The 20695-nt window shown below is 44.5% G+C and overlaps 1 protein-coding gene across 3 annotated transcripts; it reads left to right on the top strand.

The window, feature by feature from the left end:
* The first annotated feature begins 3748 nt into the window (after positions 1-3748).
* Positions 3749-19559, top strand: CRYZL1 (crystallin zeta like 1). 3 transcript variants are annotated; one of them, XM_075262575.1, is made up of 13 exons: positions 3749-3892; positions 5477-5548; positions 7658-7735; positions 8108-8180; positions 9489-9533; positions 10929-10997; positions 12050-12183; positions 13098-13209; positions 16782-16880; positions 17523-17641; positions 18651-18763; positions 19057-19095; positions 19361-19559. In XM_075262575.1, the coding sequence occupies exons 2-13, from the start codon at positions 5483-5485 to the stop codon at positions 19458-19460; spliced, it is 1047 nt and encodes a 348-aa protein (XP_075118676.1). In that variant the 5' UTR covers positions 3749-3892; positions 5477-5482; the 3' UTR covers positions 19461-19559. The 3 variants fall into 3 exon arrangements, with proteins under 3 accessions (XP_075118676.1, XP_075118675.1, XP_075118677.1); XM_075262574.1 differs by having other exon boundaries at positions 3749-4007; XM_075262576.1 differs by having other exon boundaries at positions 3763-3856.
* The last annotated feature ends 1136 nt before the right edge of the window (positions 19560-20695 follow it).

The following is a 20695-nucleotide window of genomic DNA, read 5'->3' as shown; positions in this document are numbered from 1 at the left end:
GCCCGTTATTTAGCTCCACAATGTTTGATATAGGACGTGAAAAATTGCGACTTTTTTATTCTTGTTCTGCAAAATGGCTATGGGCAACAGGACTTCAAATGTCATCTGTAAATGAACATTTTCCCTAATATAAAGAGTATCAGATATTAAACTGGGTTGAAATTTCCATTCCACTGTTTGTTATAGTGTAACAACGAACATGATCCCATTACAGCTGCCAGACAAGTAGTCACTCCGACTTTACAAATGCCTGACTGACATTGTAGTGTAATATAGCGCATAGAGATGAGCGAACACTATTCCAAACAGCCATTTTTTCTGGGTACCACATAGGAATATCCTTAAGAAAGACTATTCTTCTCCTGCCTTTAGATGTCTTCTCCGCACCACCGTTCGGTAGAAATCCCGTTTTTCGTCAGTATGCAAATGAGGCGTCCCCAATTCTGCAAGAGAACTCTCCAGCACCACCTCCATCTTCTTCAGGAACGGCCTCTCTTCGCTTCTTCTTCCGGCATTGGCTTCAAACTTCTAGGCCTCGGACACCCGACTGCGCATGCCCGCCGGACACAAGAAAATGGCAATTACAATACTGTGTAAGTGGCCATTTTCTTGTGGCCGGCGGGCATGCGCAGTTGGCTTTGCGAAGAAGAAGCGAAAAGAGGCCGTTCCAGAAAAAGATGTAGGCGGGGCTGGAGAGTTTTCTTGCAGCATTAGGGACGCCCCCAGTGCTGTTTGAGCGCTAAGGACCGCCCCCAGTGCTGCTAGAGAACTCATTTGCATTCTGATGAAAACCCGGGATTTATACCGAACGGCGACGCAGAGAAGACATCTAAAGGTAGGAGAAGAATAACCTTTCTTAAGGCTATTCCAATGTGTTTGTCACAAAAAAAACAGAATTTTAATGATAGAATCCCTTTAAAGTAAGTCTATTGAAAACGGATCCATGGGTTGGGTCAAAAAATGACCAATGAAATTCATCCATTTTTTTCCACTGACACTTGAAAAATGGACGTAAAATGGCCGTCAAACACAGGCGTTAACGGATGTTAGAACCGTGACAAACTTGTGTGCTTATGGCCTAAGGCCACATTGACATGGCTGGGTCCGTGTGTGTCGCGTTGGATATACAGGCCTGAACATCATGCCAGGAGAGGGACGCCTAGCATCATAGCATCATTTTCATGGTCCCCTCCATAGACCCAAATTTATGGGGGAGCCGTGAAATGGGGTGCAAATCGACTTTAAAAAAATTGAAATGTATTATTTTCGTCACTTACAGTTAAAAACCCGCAACGCTTTTTTTTTTTGCTGCGGCCTGATACATGGGGCTGTAGCCTAAGGGATCAATCACACGGTGTAGATGGGCGCCGTTACAACTGCAGGCAGCTTTAATGTGGTTTTGGTGCAATTTTTAATTTTACAGGTATAAAAATAGTTTCAAGTCTTTTTCATCCTGTACTTTCAGTTTAAAGAAGAGACACCTGACGGATCCCTTTATGGTAAAAGGGGTCCACATGTGACCAACCACTGGTCCACCTATCCGTTGTTCTGGTCCTCTGACAGACTAAAACAAAGGAAAGGCAGATCATAGTGTGAACCGACCAGAACGTGGTAAATAAATGTGATTCACCTTTAAGAAACTTCAACCAATGCATAATAACTGCAGTTTTTTCCCAGTGCAGTTTTAGCTGCATTCAATTGCATTGTGGGAATACATCCTAAGGCCCCATGCACACTAGACAATCTGGACCTAAAAATACTTTCCTTCTGTTTCTTACCAGCCCAAATTCAATCAGGAGACAGGACTCCTTGCATCATAGTGATCTATGATCAATGATCGGAACAACCATAGGATCACTGTGGATACTACCAAGGCGCGGCCATCTGTACGAGGAGTAGCAGTCAGAAGAATCACACTGAGCTCTACCTGTAGCTACACGATTCGCACCTCCTCCTCCTGTCTCCAAGACTTTTCTCACGCTGCAGCAGTTCTCTGGAATGTGATACCTCAGGCGATCAGATGAGAGCAACAGATTGTAATAATGGCAGTGTGAACATAGACTAACAGTTGTCAATTTATTAATAAATATTCAAGAGGAATAACAGAGGAACGGTATAACACAGAGGGTCGCATTTACTAGTGCACTCTATTACTTAGACCCCACAGTCATAAGGCACATTCAATTCATGAAAGTGTTATACATTGTGGGATAGATTTGGTGCATCTTGCTAAAAAGTTTATTTTCATTAAAGGAGTTTTCCAGGACTTATATATTGGTGACCAATCCTTTGGATAGGTCATCACTATGTGATCGGTGGAGATAGGACACCTAGGATCCCCAGAGATCAGCTAAGGTGAGGCCTGTGGCTTCTTCACTGAACACCAAGCACATCGATGTACATTGTGTAGGATCTGTGTTTGGTATTGAAGCTCAGTCCCGATGGCGTGAATGGGACTGAACTGCTGCTAAACCATGTGACCGATTAATGTGACATCATTGTCACAGCAAAGAGGCTGCATCATCTTGAAAGAGCTGATCTGTGTGGGTCCCATCCGTACTAATCATGTGCTGATGACCTATCCTACTCTACATACAGATGAAGCCATGCGAGTAGAACTTTTTGTCTGCTGATTTTAGGCAGACATTACAACAGAATTTCCTATGGAGGCTGTGACGTAAAAGCCTTAAAGGGGTTGTCCAGGCTGAAGCTGTAGTCTCTCCTCAGAGCCGACCCCTGGACCAATCAGCTGTATGGAACCATTTCCATTGCCTGTCTGATACACAATACAGAGCCAGAAAGGCCCTGTATAGCAACTAGGCGCAGTAGCAGTGTCTGTCCGCTATACAGTGGACGGAGCTTTCTGCTTCTGACCCTGTAGTGTGTATCAAATGGGCACCAGAAGTGTCTCTGTACAGCTGATCGGTAAAGGGGCCCGCTCTCAACCCCCCCACCTCTCAGGTAACCTCAGGATAGGTCATAAATAACTTAAAGTGGTATTCCCATGTACATAATCATATCTATATTTGTAGATAATTAAATGTTAAATTTTTGCAAATATAAGTAATTAAAAATTCTGTAAAGTTGTAAAGATTTTCTCTAACTTTCTTAGTGGTGACAGTCTGTTGTCTTGATCGGTTGGCATCGGATACGACCATGAATGCAGAAACTTTCTATGGTCTGGGACTTGTCAGGAGCCCAGCTATGATTTCCTTATTGTAGCCGGGTTATCAGGCAGGGACACTACATGTATCAGAAGATATCCCGGCCACAATAAGGACATCATGGCTGATCTCTGACCTTAGAAAGTTCCTGCATTAGTGGTCGTATCCACTGGCAACTGGTCAAGACAACAAGACTGTGACCACAAGATAGTTAGAGAAAATTTTTAAAACTCTGCAGAATTTTTAATTACTTATATTTGCAAAAATGTTTACATTCTAATTATCTACAAATGTAAAAATAATAATGTACATGGGAATACCCCTTTAAGCCTGGACAACCCCTTTAAGTGCAGGACTTGATAAATTCCATTGAGCACGTGTTTTTAATTTCCTAATAAATTTCCAATTGCCACTATAACATCATTAATAAAGCACGCTGTGTTCTAAAAAGCAAGAAGAATCTGCAAAATACATAGAAATTCATGAATGTCAGCGGTGTAACAGATGTCTGGTGTACTGTCCTATGTATCCAGCCATAGCAGACTGCAGCGCTCTGCAGATGACAAGGAGGGGTTAATGGCTGATCTCCACCCTCCCTCCGTGATCTGCTGCTCCTCCTCTTCCACTTTCCTCCAGGACTCATTCAACAACAAAAATAAGACTTGTCATTCCTTCAGCAGAGAGGCCACAGGGTGAGGAGAGGCCGGAGCGTAGCCTGCCTGACAAAGGTTCCTGTTTTCTGTGCCCAGTCCTGCTGACACAGCGGCTTCGGCCTGTTTTCCGCATTCCAGCTCTATGTCATATTCAGTCGCCCTGGAAGCCTGAGCCCTGAGCCACCGCCTGGTATTTATACTGTGCATGCTGGCTTTCTTGTGTCACTACGTCTTATTATAATAGCTGTCCGTGTGCACAATCGCCCCGTATAATATAATGGGCTGATCTAGGAGCAATGGCGTCGGGATGGGTTTTGGTGCCATGTTGAAATGGTCATAGACAAGAGCAGCGTCTGTGATGTGACTGACAATGTCCCATATGAGGAAAGTCTCTAGAATTACGGTATACGGCGGCGTAGACACAGTTAAGGTGCACGTGAATTGTTCCTGTTGTTAGGATACAGGGTGTCAAAATAATTTGCACCGAAATGGCCAAAATGTGCGCGCCTTTCTTCACGTATTTGTTTTCTTATTTAAGGGTATGGTCACTCGTGTTATGGGGTTGGCATATATCCAAGCACCTGATGCATATACAACTAGGTCATCGCACATGATCGGTAGGGATCGAACGCCAGAAACCCACACAGATCAGCTGTTTGAAGAAGCTGCATCCTCTTCCCTGTGTTGATGATGTCACATTCATCAGTCGCATGGTACAACAGCAGCTCAGACTTATTCAAATGAATGGGGCTGAGCTGCAGGATCAAGGTGCTGTGCTTGGTATTTAGTAAAGAAGCCATAGTCCTCTCCCGGCACTGTGCCATCTTCAACCTACAAATGAGGGGGGGGTCTCAGGTGTCAGACCTCCACCAATTATACATTGATGACCTATTCTAAGCTTACATCTCCGTTTGGGGAGTCTGCATGGGGCCCCCCTGAATGGACTACCGAACGCATTTGTAAGCAGTGTGTGCAGGGAAAGCACACGGATCCCCATAGACAATAATGGGGTTCGTGGGCTTGCCGCGAGCTCTACGCATGAGTCACGCGGACAGGAAAGTAGATTGCCAAGTACTTTCCTGTCCACATGTTCCCTGCGGGGATCTCATGGCAATCACACGGATCTCATTATAGTCTATGGGGTCCATGTGCTTTCACTGCACACCACTTGCAAATGCAATTGGTATTCCGTTCAGGGGGGTCCCCATGCGGACTCCCCCGAACAGATTACCAACGCAGATGTGAACGAGGCCTGAGATGCACACGATCCTTGGTGAACACACTTTACATCCAAAAATTTCCCATTTTCACGGATCCTTCATACATCGGAGTCTATGGAGGGATCCGTGAAAACTTACAAAAATAGAGCATGACCTATATTTTGACAGTCCGTTACAACAGACCTTCAAAATATCGGTAATTTGAATAGACTCCATTCACTGCAACTGAGTGACGGCCATTAAAAAAAATTTAAATAACAGCCACGTCCTGTAAAACCCCTTTAACAGGATATCCTGACTCCTCCATAGTCATACATGGCATCTTCAACACTATAGCTTCCCTCTATAATCTGCTCACTTTTTTTGTCTTCGAGGATCCGTCCATGTTGAAGCCTTCCTACACCTAGCCCATGTCCTAATAATCTTCTTTGTTCTTCAGGTCAGTATGAAAGGCCTGTACTACAGACTTACCACCTCCCCGGACGAGGAGACGTTTGTGTTTCAGGAAAACGTATGTACCGGTATTTATTAAACTAAATAGACACATGACAAAAATCTTTAGAGAATCCCAAAGTGTTCCCAAAGATTTTGTATGGGGCTGTATAAAAGGACCCCTAAAAAGGCACCGGATGACTTGCTGAATTGTCACTTGGCACTCATCATGGCCACTTAAAAAAGGAACCAAAGGCTGGAGACACGCTTGAGGTGTGAATTTCCGTCAAGAAATCTAGCGGTTTGTAGTCTAGAATCGCGTGTTATATTACTCGATACTAGAACTTAGATAACATTACAGATCAAAGTGATTAATATCTCAGTATAGGTGATACTGAGGCTTGATAAACCTTAAAGTGTACCTCCAATTATAAAATAATGTAAATGAATAGTTCAAGGGGATACACTGTTTACCAATAAGTATTTGGACACCCATGCAAATGAAGATCTCTGCGGTCGTGATGTACGTCATGCCTTCCACTATTAAATAGGAAACGGCATTGGCATTAGTCGCATGCAAGATGCCACGAAGCGCAGAGTTGTCCGATTTCGAGAAAGGGGTAATTGTGGGGTATCACAGAAATGGTCGATCCTGAAGGGACATAGCAAGCGAACTGAATTACCCAAAATCGACAGTGGCCTATGTGATTATGAAGTGGAAGGTGAACGGTGATTGTTGGAATGTGCCCTGAGTCGGCAAATATCCGAAACTGGGAGATAGAGACCGACGAGTGCTGGCCAGAGAAACCGCACCCAACCGATGGCTCACATACACCAGGAGTGTCACCAGACACCCGGGAGTATTGTGTCGCTCAATACCATCCGTAAGGAAATATCTGTTGGGGTCTACCAACTATTGGATAGGAAGAAAGGTTTTTCTATTCTATCAACCACAGGTGTCAAAATACTTATTTGTAGACAGTGTATAAGTAACTTTGTAATATATCTTATTGAAGAATAAAGTTTCCTTCTCTACGTATCAAGCTTAATTTTTTTTACATAGAAGTCTATGGTGAGGGGGGGAGGAGTTAGTAACAGTTCCCAAACTCTGCTACACTCTGGTAGCTCTTCTGACAATGTTGTATCTTCAAGATAAGACAGAATAAGAAAATAAACCAGTTAGTAATCTCCTCCTCCCATCTGTGATCTCCATAGACTTCTGTGTTTGATCTGGATACAGACTCTATGTAAACCAACATAGATAAGGTGGAGCAGTGCAGCCTGATAACTGGAGAAGGAAACCAATTTTCTTGAAGAGGACCTTTCATTGTCCAGGGCATAGGCAGTTCTATATACTGCAGGAAAGCTGACAGTGAGCTGAATTCAGTGCTTTTCCGATCTGTGCCCCGGGTAAAGAGCTATTGGTCCCGGTACCGTAGCGCTTTACAGTCAGAAGGGCGTCAGTCAGGTACATCCTTCTCCACAGCAGTGCCTATCGCGCTGTACAGTGTGAGCGGGGAGGAACGCCCCCTCCCTCTGCTCACAGTGCTCGTCCATAGACGAGTATTATCAGGAGGGGAGGGGGTGTTCCTCTCTGGTCTTAGAGCACAGCGCTATTGGCTTGTACAGAAGGACATACTTGACTGACTGTCAGGAACGCCCTTCTGACTGTAAAGTGCTACAGTACCGGGACCGATAGCTCTTCACCCGGGGCACAGATCGGGAAAGCCGACAGTGCACTGAATTCAGTGCACTGTTGGCTTTCCAGCGGTATATAGAGCTGCCTGTGCCCCGGACCATGAAAGGTCCTCTTTAATAGGATATATTACAAAGTTTCTTATACTCTCATGTACTATTCACTTATAAAAAGTAGTTTAACACTTTAACCCATTTATGACGGAGGTTGAAATTTTTGAGTTGTGTGCTATGAGGCTGCCGATTTGTTAGAGGTTTCCCAGGACTCAAATATTGGACACCTATCTTTAGGATAGGACACCAATATCAGATCAATGGAGATCTGACACCCAACACCCCTACCTGTCAACTAGATGAAGAGACAGCAGAGTTGTAAAGCTCTGTTCACACTGCTATAAAGCATTCCTTAATGTGACAGATAAATTGTTGCAATGATGATTGATGCCATTCCACCATGATTTACATAGCTTCAAGATTTCTTCATGTGTCTCAGGAACCTGTCTCCTCACCCAGTGACTATCACGTGAAACTGCAAGTGAAGGCCTGTGCGCTGACTCCCATCAATACTAAGGTAACTGTATAGTGTGTATAGCGACATAATGGGGGGGGGGTCACTGCGTACTGCACATAGAGGAACCTATAGATCACACAGTCTATTTGGAGCTTCCTCTTCATTATCCCCAAATAGATACAGAAGGAGGAGGAGGAAGGTGACAACCTTTCTTTCTAACCCATGTATTGATGTACAGTTTGTCGGAGTGTTTTGTAGACACCGCACTCTATGCGGTTGTTAATGGTCACCATACTTACACTAGACTACAGCGCAGATGTTAAGTAGCCTTAGTACCATCTGAATCCAGCAGGACATTAAGTTGCACTCCTGTTTTGTACGTCACCCAATATATCGGATTCTTGTAAATCAACTCTCTTTATTTCCATTAAGCTCATTTCCACATTATATCAGAGCAAAGACTCCGTTCCGGTGGGAAGAGATGTGGCCGGAGTAATCCTGGAGGGTGAGTGATGATGAATATTAAGCTTTGCAATAGGTTTACACTAGCGTCTCCTAACAGAGAGGCGGACTGCAAAAAAAAGCAGTAACATATGAGGTCCGATGGACCCAATTGGCTGCCGCTCTCCTTGCGCTGGTTCAGACGTCTACGTTTCAGTGTAGGCGGCGTCATCACGCCACCTACACTGATATGCAGACGTCTGCCAGGAGAAAAGGATGCGGTAGTGGGAGCAGCAACAGCATCGAGGTCAGTAAGTATGAGAACTTTGTTTGTTTTATAATAGGCCGCTACCTGTTGGAGTATCCCCTAGCAGGCAGCGGCCTATTTACCAACCTCCCCGAACCTGCTCACTGCCGCCCCTGCTTTCCCTTGTACTATAGGCCGCGGAGGCCGGCAGTGAATAGGCCCGGGCCAGGCCGCGATCCCACTACCGCTATTATTATATTCGGGGGTCTTTTCAGACCCCCAGGTATAATAATCGGAGCCCCAGGGGAGATGAGAGAACATAAACAATGTTACTTACCTCTCCGGGATCCGATGTCAAACTGACAATGCTGCGGCCCAGGCCCCGCCACAAGAAGTGCGTAGTAGATCTTTTGACTTGGTCATTTTATAAGTAGCTCGCATGCTGAAAAAGTATGAGCCCCCCTGGTGTAGGACATGTGACATATAACGTGGTGTTGTGGGCTCAATGTATAGAGCTAGTAAAGGAGAAATCTCATTTGCTAAGGTAGTTCCAGCACTGACCTGTCTCCTGTATCATGGCTGGTATATAGAAGTCCATTGATCTGGGCTTTTTTGGCACATTGTCACAGTCGTCTGAATACTGGCTGATACCTACCAATAGAAGTTTTTGCGTTGACTTGGTATCCACTAGGATACCTACATAGAGGAAGAACTGGGGTGCGGTGCGCACCACTGAGTCATTGGCATAGGATAGAAGAAATAGAGGAGACAGGATTGAGCAGAACTTTCCATCTTTATTGGGTTTACAGTAGCAAACGGGTTTCCGTTCTTCGGGTCTGCATGCGGACCTGAAAGATGGAAACCCACAGATCCTATAGACTATAATGGGGTGTCCTGGGTTTCCACCAATGTTGTACTGAAACCTGCAGAGAGAAAAGTCCTCCTTATTCTTTCCACCAATTTTAACCAGAATCTGAAGATTCCAACACAGATATAAACCTAGCTGGACACTAAAATCTCCTGCAGATTGGCCACAAAATTCTGCAGTCCATCCTAAGTGTCTGCCTCCGTTTACCTCCTGTGTGCGAACATTCCCTTAACGTTTTTCTTTGTATTTTCTTTTAGTGGGCCCTAAGGTATCGTTCTTCAAACCAGATGATGAAGTTGTAGGTAAGGACAAGATTTCCAGCCAGAAAACCTTTCATACATTCTCATACTTCTTTCTAACTAGTGGAGCAAAAAAACGAAACATTGGCGACAATTATCAATGTCTTAAACTAGGAATCCCGTTTACGGTTTTAGACCTATTTATGAATCTGTTGTATGGACCTTCATAAATATGGAGAAGCTCCAAAATTCTGCCATAAACGCCATTTGACTAAAGCGTCGCACTTCACCATGAGACAGATATTTGGCGCAAAACATGTTGACAAAATCTGCAGCTTTGTAGTTGTTCTGTAAGGAACAAATATTTGGCGACCGCAACAAAATTCATACTAAATTTTGGCACAACATAAGTGGACAGGAATCATCTCTCGCTTACTAAGGAAAGAAATATTTGGTGCACAAGGAATTTATGGCGCACAAAGTAAATAGTCGGAAATTCGCGTAAGTTTACACCATTTTAGACTTGGGCAACTTTGCACAAGAAAATCTGCGACATATTTGTTGTGTTTCGTAAATTGAGATACGTCTAACCCGCGACCATTCTGGACACATTTTTCAAAAGAGTCAAGCCTGTCATATTTTTTTGTTCATAAATAGGTGGCAAATGCCACACACCATAAATTTGGGGGCAAAAGTAGACGGAAAAGTGTCAGACTTCTGTTGATAATTATGTCCCATGATTTTAAGTGTGTATGTCACCTTAAAGGGATCCTATCATTAAATTTTTTTATGCCTACCACGTAGAAATAGCTTCAAGAAAGGCTATTCTTCTCCTACCTTTAGATGTCTTCTCCGCGCCGCCGTTCGGTATATAATCCGGTATTTGACGGTATGCAAATGAGTTCTCTTTCAGCACTGGGGGCGTCCCCAATGCTGCGAGAGAACTCTCCAGCGCTGCCTCCGGGTCTTCTTTCAGCAGTGGCTTCAATCTTCTAGGTCTCGGGCCTAGGATAAAGCCAACTGCGCATGCCCACCAGCCACAAGAAAATGGTCGCTTACACAGTATTGTAAGTGGCCATTTTCTTGTGGCTGGCGGGCACGCACAGTCGGCTGCCCGAGGCCTAGAAGTTTGAAGCCACCGACGGAAGAAGACCCGTTCCTGAAGAAGATGGAGGCAGCGCTGGAGATTTCTCTCGCAGCACTGGGGACGCCTCCAGTGCTGTTTCAGTGCTGAGGACCGCTCTCAGTGCTGTCAGAGAACTCATTTGCATACCAACGAAAACCGTATTATATACCGAACGGCGGCACGGAGAAGACATCTAAAGGTAGGAGAAGAATAGCCTTTCTTGAGGCGGTTTCTACGTGGTAGGCAGAAAAAATTGAGTTTTAATGATCGGATCCCTTTAAAGGAAAAATCTCCAGGTCTCTACAAATGATGCGTATTACTGTTTTTTTTAGGTATCTTGCCTCTTGATTTTGAAGAGTCCGGTCTCTGTGACGTCCTATGGGTCCATGAGCATCAATTAGGTAAGTAGAGGAGGGATCCAGATACATAAAGAGGACTAAAAGTGTTAATGTGGTCTTTATTTACTGTGTAAAACATTTAGGCAGGTGTGTGTGGGGGAAATGCAGCGCTGTAAGAATACTTTCAGATGCGATACGCTCGCATAGAAATGAATGGATGTAGCCGGCACGCGGGGGGTTAAGCGGCCGGCCGACGTCAAAGCGGAAGTACCAGGTGCATCCATTCATTTCTATGGAACGTGCTGTTCGGATCAGCTGATCCGAACAGTACTCGCTCATCTCTACTTTCAGAGCTAGAAGGGTTAATAGTTTATATTTGTCAGTTCACAATCTGAAGAAAAGAGAAATGTAAATCATATCAATATTCGGTGTGACCTTTGCCCTCTATCAGTTCTGCTCGGTACTTGCAGACAGTTTTTGGCAGAACTTGATGGAGGTTGTTCCCGCCATCTTGGAGAACTAAGCACAGATCTTCTGTGGATGTTGCTTGCTCCAATCCGTCTGTCTCTTCATGTCATCCCAGACAGACTGGATGATGTTGAGATCAGGGCTATATCTGTGGGGGCCATGTCATCACTTCCAGGATAATACCACACAACTTTTGGATTATGATAATATGAGGAGTTGGTTATAAACCGGATAGAGGAGAAAGTATTGTAATTGCACATGCACATGCACAGATCACATGCACTGCTTTTTTTTTTTTTTTTATCATCCATTGTCCTTGTTTTCTCCCAGTGAAAGTCCAATCTCATCCTTCCGGCCGCTCAGCATCGTGTCTGGGCCTTACTTTCCCTCATCTGCTTGCTATTTCCTGCGCTTCCTGTTCCCAGACCCCCCTGTCATTCTCCATCTTTCCTGTCCAGGGTCATGACATTTTTCGTGTACACTGCTGGGGCTGTCAGGGATCACTGCATTTTCGATCATGGTCTTGCTTGGCTAAATTTGTAGATTGTATACAGTATGTGGTTTATATTGTCCTGTATGTAATAATGCAGTGTAGGGAACCCAACATTCATAGCTATTAACTTATGTCATATTGTTTTTATACTCAGTTCATAAACCAGATAAGGTGAGCTGGGTAGAGGCGGCAGGAACAATACGGGATGGATTATGTGTCTATACCGCCCTGCACAGTCTGGCACACTTGGCACCTGGAAATTTTGTGCTGGTACCGGATGGAGCAAGTGTATGTATTACTCTTCAGTGTGAGTGTATATAATGTTTATTAAAACAGGTTGAGGACCCACCGTTTGCTTTGGGCCTCTCCTAAGAGCATTTCCCATGGTAATCTCCCTTTAACCCCCTATAGGATCTGGACTTTATTTAGGGGGATCATTAGGTTCCTTGAAGTGGTCCTGGTGTTGTTGAGTGATAACCAGGCAGGGCAGGGACTATGATATTTGGCACCAATGGGTCAGGCAGAAGCAGAGTCTCAAAAAAGTTCAAGGTCAGGGCTGGCAGTGTAGGTACGAGGTCAGAGGACAGGCAGAGTTTGTGCAGGGTAAGTACATGAGCAGGAGGAGCAGAGAATGGACAGCATGTAAAGTAAGCTGCTGAGTGCCAACAGCCAGTGTTACAGATTATTATTGTAGTTATTACTATATATTGGACACATCGTGCTGCTTATTAATTTTAATTGATTCTGGGAAGACTTGAGACCACCTACAATGTGTGACCACCAGAAGAGAATTCATGGAGGACATCAACCCAGACGTATTCAGTGCTACATCTAGGCCGTTGTGCCATCCGGTGCACTAGAAGACCAGTAATAATTAGAGATGAGTGAGTACTATTCGAAACGGCAGTTTCGAATAGCACGCACCCATAGGAATTAATGGACGCAGCCAGCATGCAGGGGGTTAAGCGGCAGGACGCCGGCCCCATCTGCGTGCCAGACAGCTCCATTCATTGCTGTGGGTGCGTGCTATTCGAAACTACCGTTTCGAATAGTACTCACTCATCTCTAGTAATAATCTCTGTGGCCATATAATTAGATTGGTTTCCCAAACACATTTGGCACTTGTCATGTTTCTCCATTTTTGGGCACAATTTGTATCAGAATCCTCGCTTACTATATTTCCTTTTTTTTTTTTCTTTCAGCCTTTTGGCACCCTGGCTATTCAGCTGTCCCACCATAGAGGAGCCTCCGTGATCACAACCGCACACAGCGAGGAGGACAAGCAGTACCTGGAAAAGATAAGGCCCCCTGTAGGTGAGATCTGTCACATCATGTAGGAACATTTTGGAGCCCATGGATAATATTAGTCTTCAGGGTCTAGTTCCTCTTTATGATACCAATGTATAGTATTTGCCTGTAATTTATTATATGCTTTGCTGGTTTCTTGGATGTGTTTAGCTCTGATCTTTACAGCAATGCATCGCTTAACTAGAAGTGACTACAACGTGGTGCAAAATCTGCGTCAGCACCCTGAACTTGCCATATGTCCTTTATTATGCCGGCATCTTATCTGGTCCTCAGGACTCTTCTGGTAGTAGGGAGCGGGTGTAGCTACAAGCTCTGCCCCCCAATAGCTACACCCTGGCTGCTATGACTCCGGCTTAGCTGTATTATCTATTAGGGAATCCTGGGTACCCTGACAATCCCCCTCTTGTTTCAGTAGAGGCTAAGGCCCGGTTCACATCTGCTTTCGGTACTCCGTTTGGGGAGTCTGCTTGGAGACCCCCCCCCCCCTGAATGGAAACGTACATGCATTAAAATGCAGGTAGCTAAGAAACCACGCGAACCCCATAGACTATAATGAGGTTCGTGTGTTTTCTGCACGAATCATGCGGAAAGAAAAATGCTGCTTACACTACTTTTCTCTTCATATAATTCGAGCTTAGGGGGCGTTCACACTACCGTCGGTGTCCGACAGGTAGTATCCGCTCCTAGTGTCCGCTCAAAATCTGGCACAGACATTAGGAGCGGACACTAGCTGTGTCTGTGACAGCTGTCGTTTATTTAAATGGGCATTGGGTGCGTTCTTTTGCACTCCGTGCCCTTCCTTCTCTGTCCGCAAGTGAAGATGTCCGACCAGCTAGTGTCTGCTCCTAATGTCCGTGCCAGATTTTGAGCGGACACTACCTGTCGGACACCGACGGTAGTGTGAACGCCCCCTTAAAACACACGGATCCCATTATAGTCTAGGGGGTCCGTGTGGTTTCTTAGCTAACCACTCTTTAATACATATAGGTTTCCGTTTGGGGGGGTCCTGAAGCGGAATACCGAACGCAGATGTGAACCAGGCCTAAGGTTACTGCTCTGCCCCTACACATTACACTGCAGCTCTGCTTGCTTAGATTGGCTGCAGTATATAAGCATTAGCCCGGCTGGCAGTGCCTGCACTGGGACTTTATTCCTATTACAACAACTGAATAAACTTAAAGGGATTCTACCATTAAAAAACTTTTTTCTGTGGCTAACACGTCGGAATAGCCTTTAGAAAGGCTATTCGTCTCCTACCTTTAGATGGGATCTCCGCCACGCCGTTCCTTAGTAATACCGTTTTTTACCGGTACAGTCCTATGAAAAAGTTTGGGCACCCCTATTAATCTTAATCATTTTTAGTTCTAAATATTTTGGTATTTGCAACAGCCATTTCAGTTTGATATATCTAATAACTGATGGACACAGTAATATTTCAGGATTGAAATGAGGTTTATTGTACTAACAGAAAATGTGCAATATGCATTAAACCAAAATTTGACCGATGCAAAAGTATGGGCACCTCAACAGAAAAATGACATTAATATTTAGTAGATCCTCCTTTTGCAAAGATAACAGCCTCTAGTCGCTTCCTGTAGCTTTTAATCAGTTCCTGGATCCTGGATAAAGGTATTTTGGACAAACAATTCAAGTTCAGTTAAGTTAGATGGTCGCCGAGCATGGACAGCCCGCTTCAAATCATCCCACAGATGTTCAATGATATTCAGGTCTGGGGACTGGGATGGCCATTCCAGAACATTGTAATTGTTCCTCTGCATGAATGCCTGAGTTGATTTGGAGCAGTGTTTTGGATCATTGTCTTGCTGAAATATCCATCCCCGGCGTAACTTCAACTTCGTCACTGATTCTTGAACATTATTCTCAAGAATCTGCTGATACTGAGTGGAATCCATGCGACCCTCAACTTTAACAAGATTCCCGATGCCGGCATTGGCCACACAGCCCCAAAGCATGATGGAACCTCCACCAAATTTTACAGTGGGTAGCATGTGTTTTTCTTGGAATGCTGTTTCTTTTTGGACGCCATGCATAACGCCTTTTTTTTTTTATAACCAAACAACTCAATCTTTGTTTCCAAAATGAAGTTGGCTTCTCCAAATGTGCTTTTTCATACCTCAGGTAACTCTATTTGTGGCGTACGTGCAGAAACGGCTTCTTTCTCATCACTCTCCCATACAGCTTCTCCTTGTGCAAAGTGCGCTGTATTGCTGACTGATGCACAGTGACACCATCTGCAGCAAGATGATGCTGCAGCTCTTTGGAGGTGTCTGTGGATTGTCCTTGACTGTTCTCACCATTCTTCTTCTCTGCCTTTCTGATATTTTTCTTGGCCTGCCACTTCTGGGCTTAACAAGAACTGTCCCTGTGGTCTTCCATTTCCTTACTATGTTCCTCACAGTGGAAACTGACAGGTTAAATCTCTGAGACAACGTTTTGTATCCTTCCCCTGAACAACTATGTTGAACAATCTTTGTTTTCAGATCATTTGAGAGCGGGCTGTCCATGCTCGGCGACCATCAAACTTAACTGAACTTGAATTGTTTTGTAGAAAGAAATGGTCCAAAATACCTTCATCCAGGATCCAGGAACTGATTAAAAGCTACAGGAAGCGACTAGAGGCTGTTATCTTTGCAAAAGGAGGATCTACTAAATATTAATGTCACTTTTCTGTTGAGGTGCCCATATTTTTGCACTGGTCAAATTTTGGTTTAATGCATATTGCGCATTTTCTGTTAGTACAATAAACCTCATTTCAATCCTGAAATATTACTGTGTCCATCAGTTATTAGATATATCAAACTGAAATGGCCGTTGCAAACACCAAAATATTTAGAACTAAAAATGATTAAGATTAATAGGGGTGCCCAAACTTTTTCATAGGGCTGTATGTAAATTAGTTCTCTGGCAGCGATGGAGGCGGGCCCCAGCGCTGAAAATACGATGAGGGCGTCCCCACCGCTGCCCGAGAACAGGATCCTGCGCCACCTCTGTCTTCTGCTGGATCCTCCCCTTCTTTCTCCAGCAGCGTCACCTCTGTCGGCTCTTACACTAGTAGAGCCGACTGCGCATGCGCGGCCTAGTTCCGAGGCCGCAATTGCGAGCATGCGCAGTCGGCTCTACTAGTGTAAGAGCCGACAGAGGTGACGCTGCTGGAGAAAAAAGGGGAGGATCCAGCAGAAGACAGAGGCGGCGCAGGATCCTGTTCTCGGGCAGCGGTGGGGACACCCTCATCGTATATTCAGCGCTGGGGCCCGCCCCCATCGGTGCCAGAGAACTAATTTACATCCCGGTAAAAAACGGTATTACTAAGGAACGGCGCGGCGGAGATCCCCAGGTAGGAGACGAATAGCCTTTCTAAAGGCTATTCCGACGTTTTAGCCACAGAAAAAAGTTTTTTAATGGTAGAATCCCTTTAACCTACAAGGAGCTATTGGACCAATAGAGCAAATATTATGTCCGTTGACCCCATGCCAGGCCACGGTCAATACTCATTATGCAAACTTAATTCTGGCAATGAGAACTATCCAAAATAAGCAAACGTGTCGTCTTGTTTCCAGCTCGTGTTATAGATGTATCTAAAGGCAATGTAAATCTCACAGAGAAGGGCATGGAAGAGACCGGTGGACTGGGGTTTGATATTATCGTTGATGCTGGAGGTCAGTGATGTTCACGTTACATTATCTCTATAGTTGTATTACACTTTGGATATCCCCTTCTCTTGGGGTCTATTCACACAATAAATTTGTTTCCAGTTAACGTTCTGTATTAATGCTACATGTTTTTCAAGATCTCTTGGGAAAACTGAGTCCGAGCAGCAGCATGTGTTTGCTGTCAGGCCTTGTGTCATGGTTCCATTCACCCTGTTGAGGCAAAGTGTCATACAAGAGAAAGGGTAAGTTTACACGGGGTATTTTGGTCAGGATTTTGAGGCTGTATTCGCCTCAAAATCCTGACCAAAAAGATGGCTCCCATTGAAATCAATGGGAGTCGATCAGTTCTTTTTTTCCAGGAGCTGTTTGTTCCGGCTCCCGGAAAAAGAAGTGACATGCTCATTCTTTCAGGCGGAGTCACCTCGCGATTCGGCCTGAAGACACTCCCTCCTGACTAGGTCCATTCATTTGGGCCTAATCTGGAGTGGAGTGCGCGACTGGATGCCAGATGCAGTCGCAGCTAACCATATTTTGGTCCGGAACCTGAAGCAACCTCCGCCTCAGGTTCCGGACCAAAAAACCCCGTGTGAACTTACCCTATATGGTGAATCTGTATGAGCCGCTCTTTATATCTCTTTTCCTCCCCAGTGATTCTGTACAATACAGAAGATTCTGTTACAAAGCCAACGCTGCTGCCTCACAAACATGAAATCATCTCCCTTCTCGCTGTCGGAGGTCACTGGGTAACCAGAGGACAATATCTTCAGGTAACTAGGATTACAAGTGAATCGGAGCTGAGCGCGCTACACAGTGTATGGAGCTTTCTGGCTCTGTATACTGGCGCGTGTGACAGCTCATATCAGCCTCCGACCCCCAACTATCTCATCCTAAGTCATCGCCATCTTAATCCCATAAGACCCCCTTTAGCAAGATCCCCTATGTAGTTGGGTCAACTAGTGAAACTGAACACACAGTAATGTGTTTTTTTTTGTTTTGTTTTTTAATATAAATTATTTTGTTCTAAGTAAAGAAACAGAGTAAATAACAAAAAACAATAAAGTACATGGCCCGGGAAAAAAATCTGGCTACCAGAAGCGAAACAAGGCAAAACAAATACATTCATTTGCTGGGAAGCCCTAGGGGAGACCACAGGAGGGGAGGGGGGGGAGGGAGAGTGAATGAGTGACTGCGACCCCTGAAAACGGGGAGCAAGGCCTCAGCCTATCACATCCCTGTATGATTGCGAACCCTGGAAGAGAATCCACGGCGTCCAAGCATCCATGTAATATATTATATTGAGACCATATGAATTTACTATGCTAGATAGGATCAAAGGTGAACAGTGCATTCTGTATGCCGCCCTCTAGAGGGCGGCATACAGAGTGCACTGTTCTCCTAATTACATCCTGGAGAATATATTTGCATATTTTTTACCCAGAATCCCTAGCGGAGCAGGAATGACTTGTAAGTCTCCGTACTGCCTATGTAGGCACACACTCTCCCTGATGTGTACGATTATCCCCTGACCCTAGATAGGATCAAAGTCATGTAGAGATCACTCCATTTACTATATCCTTCCTGCGTACCAAAGCCCCTCAGCCTCATGAGTGGTAACCCTATTATATGTGGCACATGACCCTGGTAGACATTTATATCAGGTTCTTGCTGAGTCCTATTACGATAGATAGATAGATAGATAGATAGATAGATAGATAGATAGATAGATTCATTACTGCCTATATTAAACATTTGCTTTGCTTTTCCATTTGGCTGCAGCTCGATCCCCCAGACAGCAATATTCTCTTCCTTAAAGGAGCGTCACTTTCTTATCTCAATGAAGAAACTTGGAACCTGTCAGGATCCCAACAAGGGAGATATCTTCATATCCTTCATACTTTATAATAACCTCCATTTCCGCATAATAATACTTTTGAGCCAGTCACAAGAAACCTATAGTCCCGCCCACAAGGAGAGAGCCCTGCCCACGAGGGCTTGTGAGAGTAGAAGCTGCTTAAATGGGAGTGTCATGGCTGCAGGGTTATTGTAGGGTGTAGGCTATTCTGAAGATGGGGTTTTCAGGTTGCATTTGAAGGTTCGGTTCCTGGGATTGGAACTTGGAAAGAGTTAAGAATAAACCATTGACAAAGTCCGACACTTCCTTAACTATATTCTCACATATCCTGAAAGATGTTATGGACAAACTCGGAGGTGGAATACTCAGGTAAGGGAATCAAATCTACCTAGAATCTCTACTGTAACACCAGCATTGATTTCAGCACTACAAAAGCAATAGTGAGTGTGATGCTGCTTGCAGTGCCGGCAGTGGTGTGACTACTGTACTATAGAGGCCAGGCATGCAACTGCTATAAGACCCAGCTTTGAAAGCCCCACGTGTAATACACTTAGCAGAGCTTTCAGTGTACACTTCACACAGTACATGTAGTAGTTGTATTGCTCCACATGTTTCTCATGTTTCTTTCTTTTAGGCCTTATCTGGATGAGCCAGTGCCAATGTATGAAGCTAAAGTGTTCATGGAAAAGGTCCAAAGAAAAGAAATAAAGAAACGGCTGGTTGTTCAGCTATGAGAGAGTCGATACAACCATACTGAGAGGTCCAGGGGCACCCGACTTGTTTTGATAGACTGTATTGTAATGTTTTGTAAGATGTTATATAGATATTCATTTAATAAAATAACAAATGGTTTAAAGAAATAATGCAGTTCTTTACTGGGACTTATATGACCATGTGTGTTCTGCTAAGAATTCTGGGTAAGACCCTAGTGGTGAAAAAAAGAACTTGCTCTTAGCACCACTTTTTAATAATAATAAATTTTATTTCTATAGCGCCAACATATTCTGCAGCACTGTACAATTTGTAGGGTACAAATCCAGACAGAAAGATACATTACAAAGAAAGTCATTTCACACAATGGGACTGAGGGCCCTGCTCACAAGAGCTTACAATCTATGAGGTAGAGGGGGTGACACAAGAGGTAGCAGGGGCGATATTGCTTATACAGAGGTCAGACACTTTTTGTAATAGAGGTGACTGTCATTACACAAACATAAAGCTGTATGAGCCGTCACCAGTCGTGTCCTGTAACATGTGGATGGAGCCTAGACCTATAAAGTTATCCTGAGATGGCATCATATCATGTGGGAGCGGGGACAGAGGAGGGTTAAATTTTGGGGATTCTAATTACACTTTTTGGGAGGTAGCGCCCTATGGATTAAAGGGGATGTCCAGGAACGTAAGATTTTTTTTTTATTGATTTTTTTTTTTTAATATTCATCACCTATCCACAGGATTTGTCCTCAGTATCAGATACTTGTAGGTTCAGGGTTTAGGGTGCATTCAGACTACGTAACGCCGGGCGTGTATGAGAGCCGTACACGCCGGCATTACGGCAGACTGCCGAACACTTCCCATTCACTTCAATGGGAGCGCTCGTAAACGCCGCTGTTACGAGCGCTCCCATTGAAGTGAATGGGAAGTGTTCGGCAGTCTGCCGTAATGCCGGCGTGTACGGCTCTCATACACGCCCGGCGTTACGTAGTCTGAATGCACCCTTAGGTGTCAGGACTATCTTGTAACATTTCTTAAATTCAAAGGCATTAAATAAAGGGTACAACATGGAGGATTTTGGGGTGTACATGTACCACCATGATGATGACTGATGGATTTTTTCAGCATATGGATGGGCAGAGCCAGTTGGGTGGGCTCATCACTCTTTCTCATGAACGGCACCATGCTCACTCTCTAGAGACTACAGGGTTAGTAATGGATGAAAAACTGGCCTAAAGGTCATTTTACTTCCTAA

This window comes from Leptodactylus fuscus, chromosome 2 (assembly GCF_031893055.1).
Source record: "Leptodactylus fuscus isolate aLepFus1 chromosome 2, aLepFus1.hap2, whole genome shotgun sequence".
In the NCBI taxonomy this organism is placed as follows: Eukaryota; Metazoa; Chordata; class Amphibia; order Anura; family Leptodactylidae; genus Leptodactylus; species Leptodactylus fuscus.
This window is presented reverse-complemented; position numbering and strand designations above follow the sequence as displayed.

What these genes read in the sequence shown, in the direction of transcription:
- CRYZL1 (XM_075262575.1), top strand. Translation starts at nt 5,483, where the DNA reads ATGAAAGGCCTGTACTACAGACTTACCACCTCCCCGGACGAGGAGACG. An exon ending in GGCCGGAGTAATCCTGGAGG is followed by an intron (nt 8,181 to 9,488) that starts GTGAGTGATGAT and finishes ATTTTCTTTTAG; the next exon opens with TGGGCCCTAAGGTATCGTTC. An exon ending in AAAGATAAGGCCCCCTGTAG is followed by an intron (nt 13,210 to 16,781) that starts GTGAGATCTGTC and finishes TCTTGTTTCCAG; the next exon opens with CTCGTGTTATAGATGTATCT.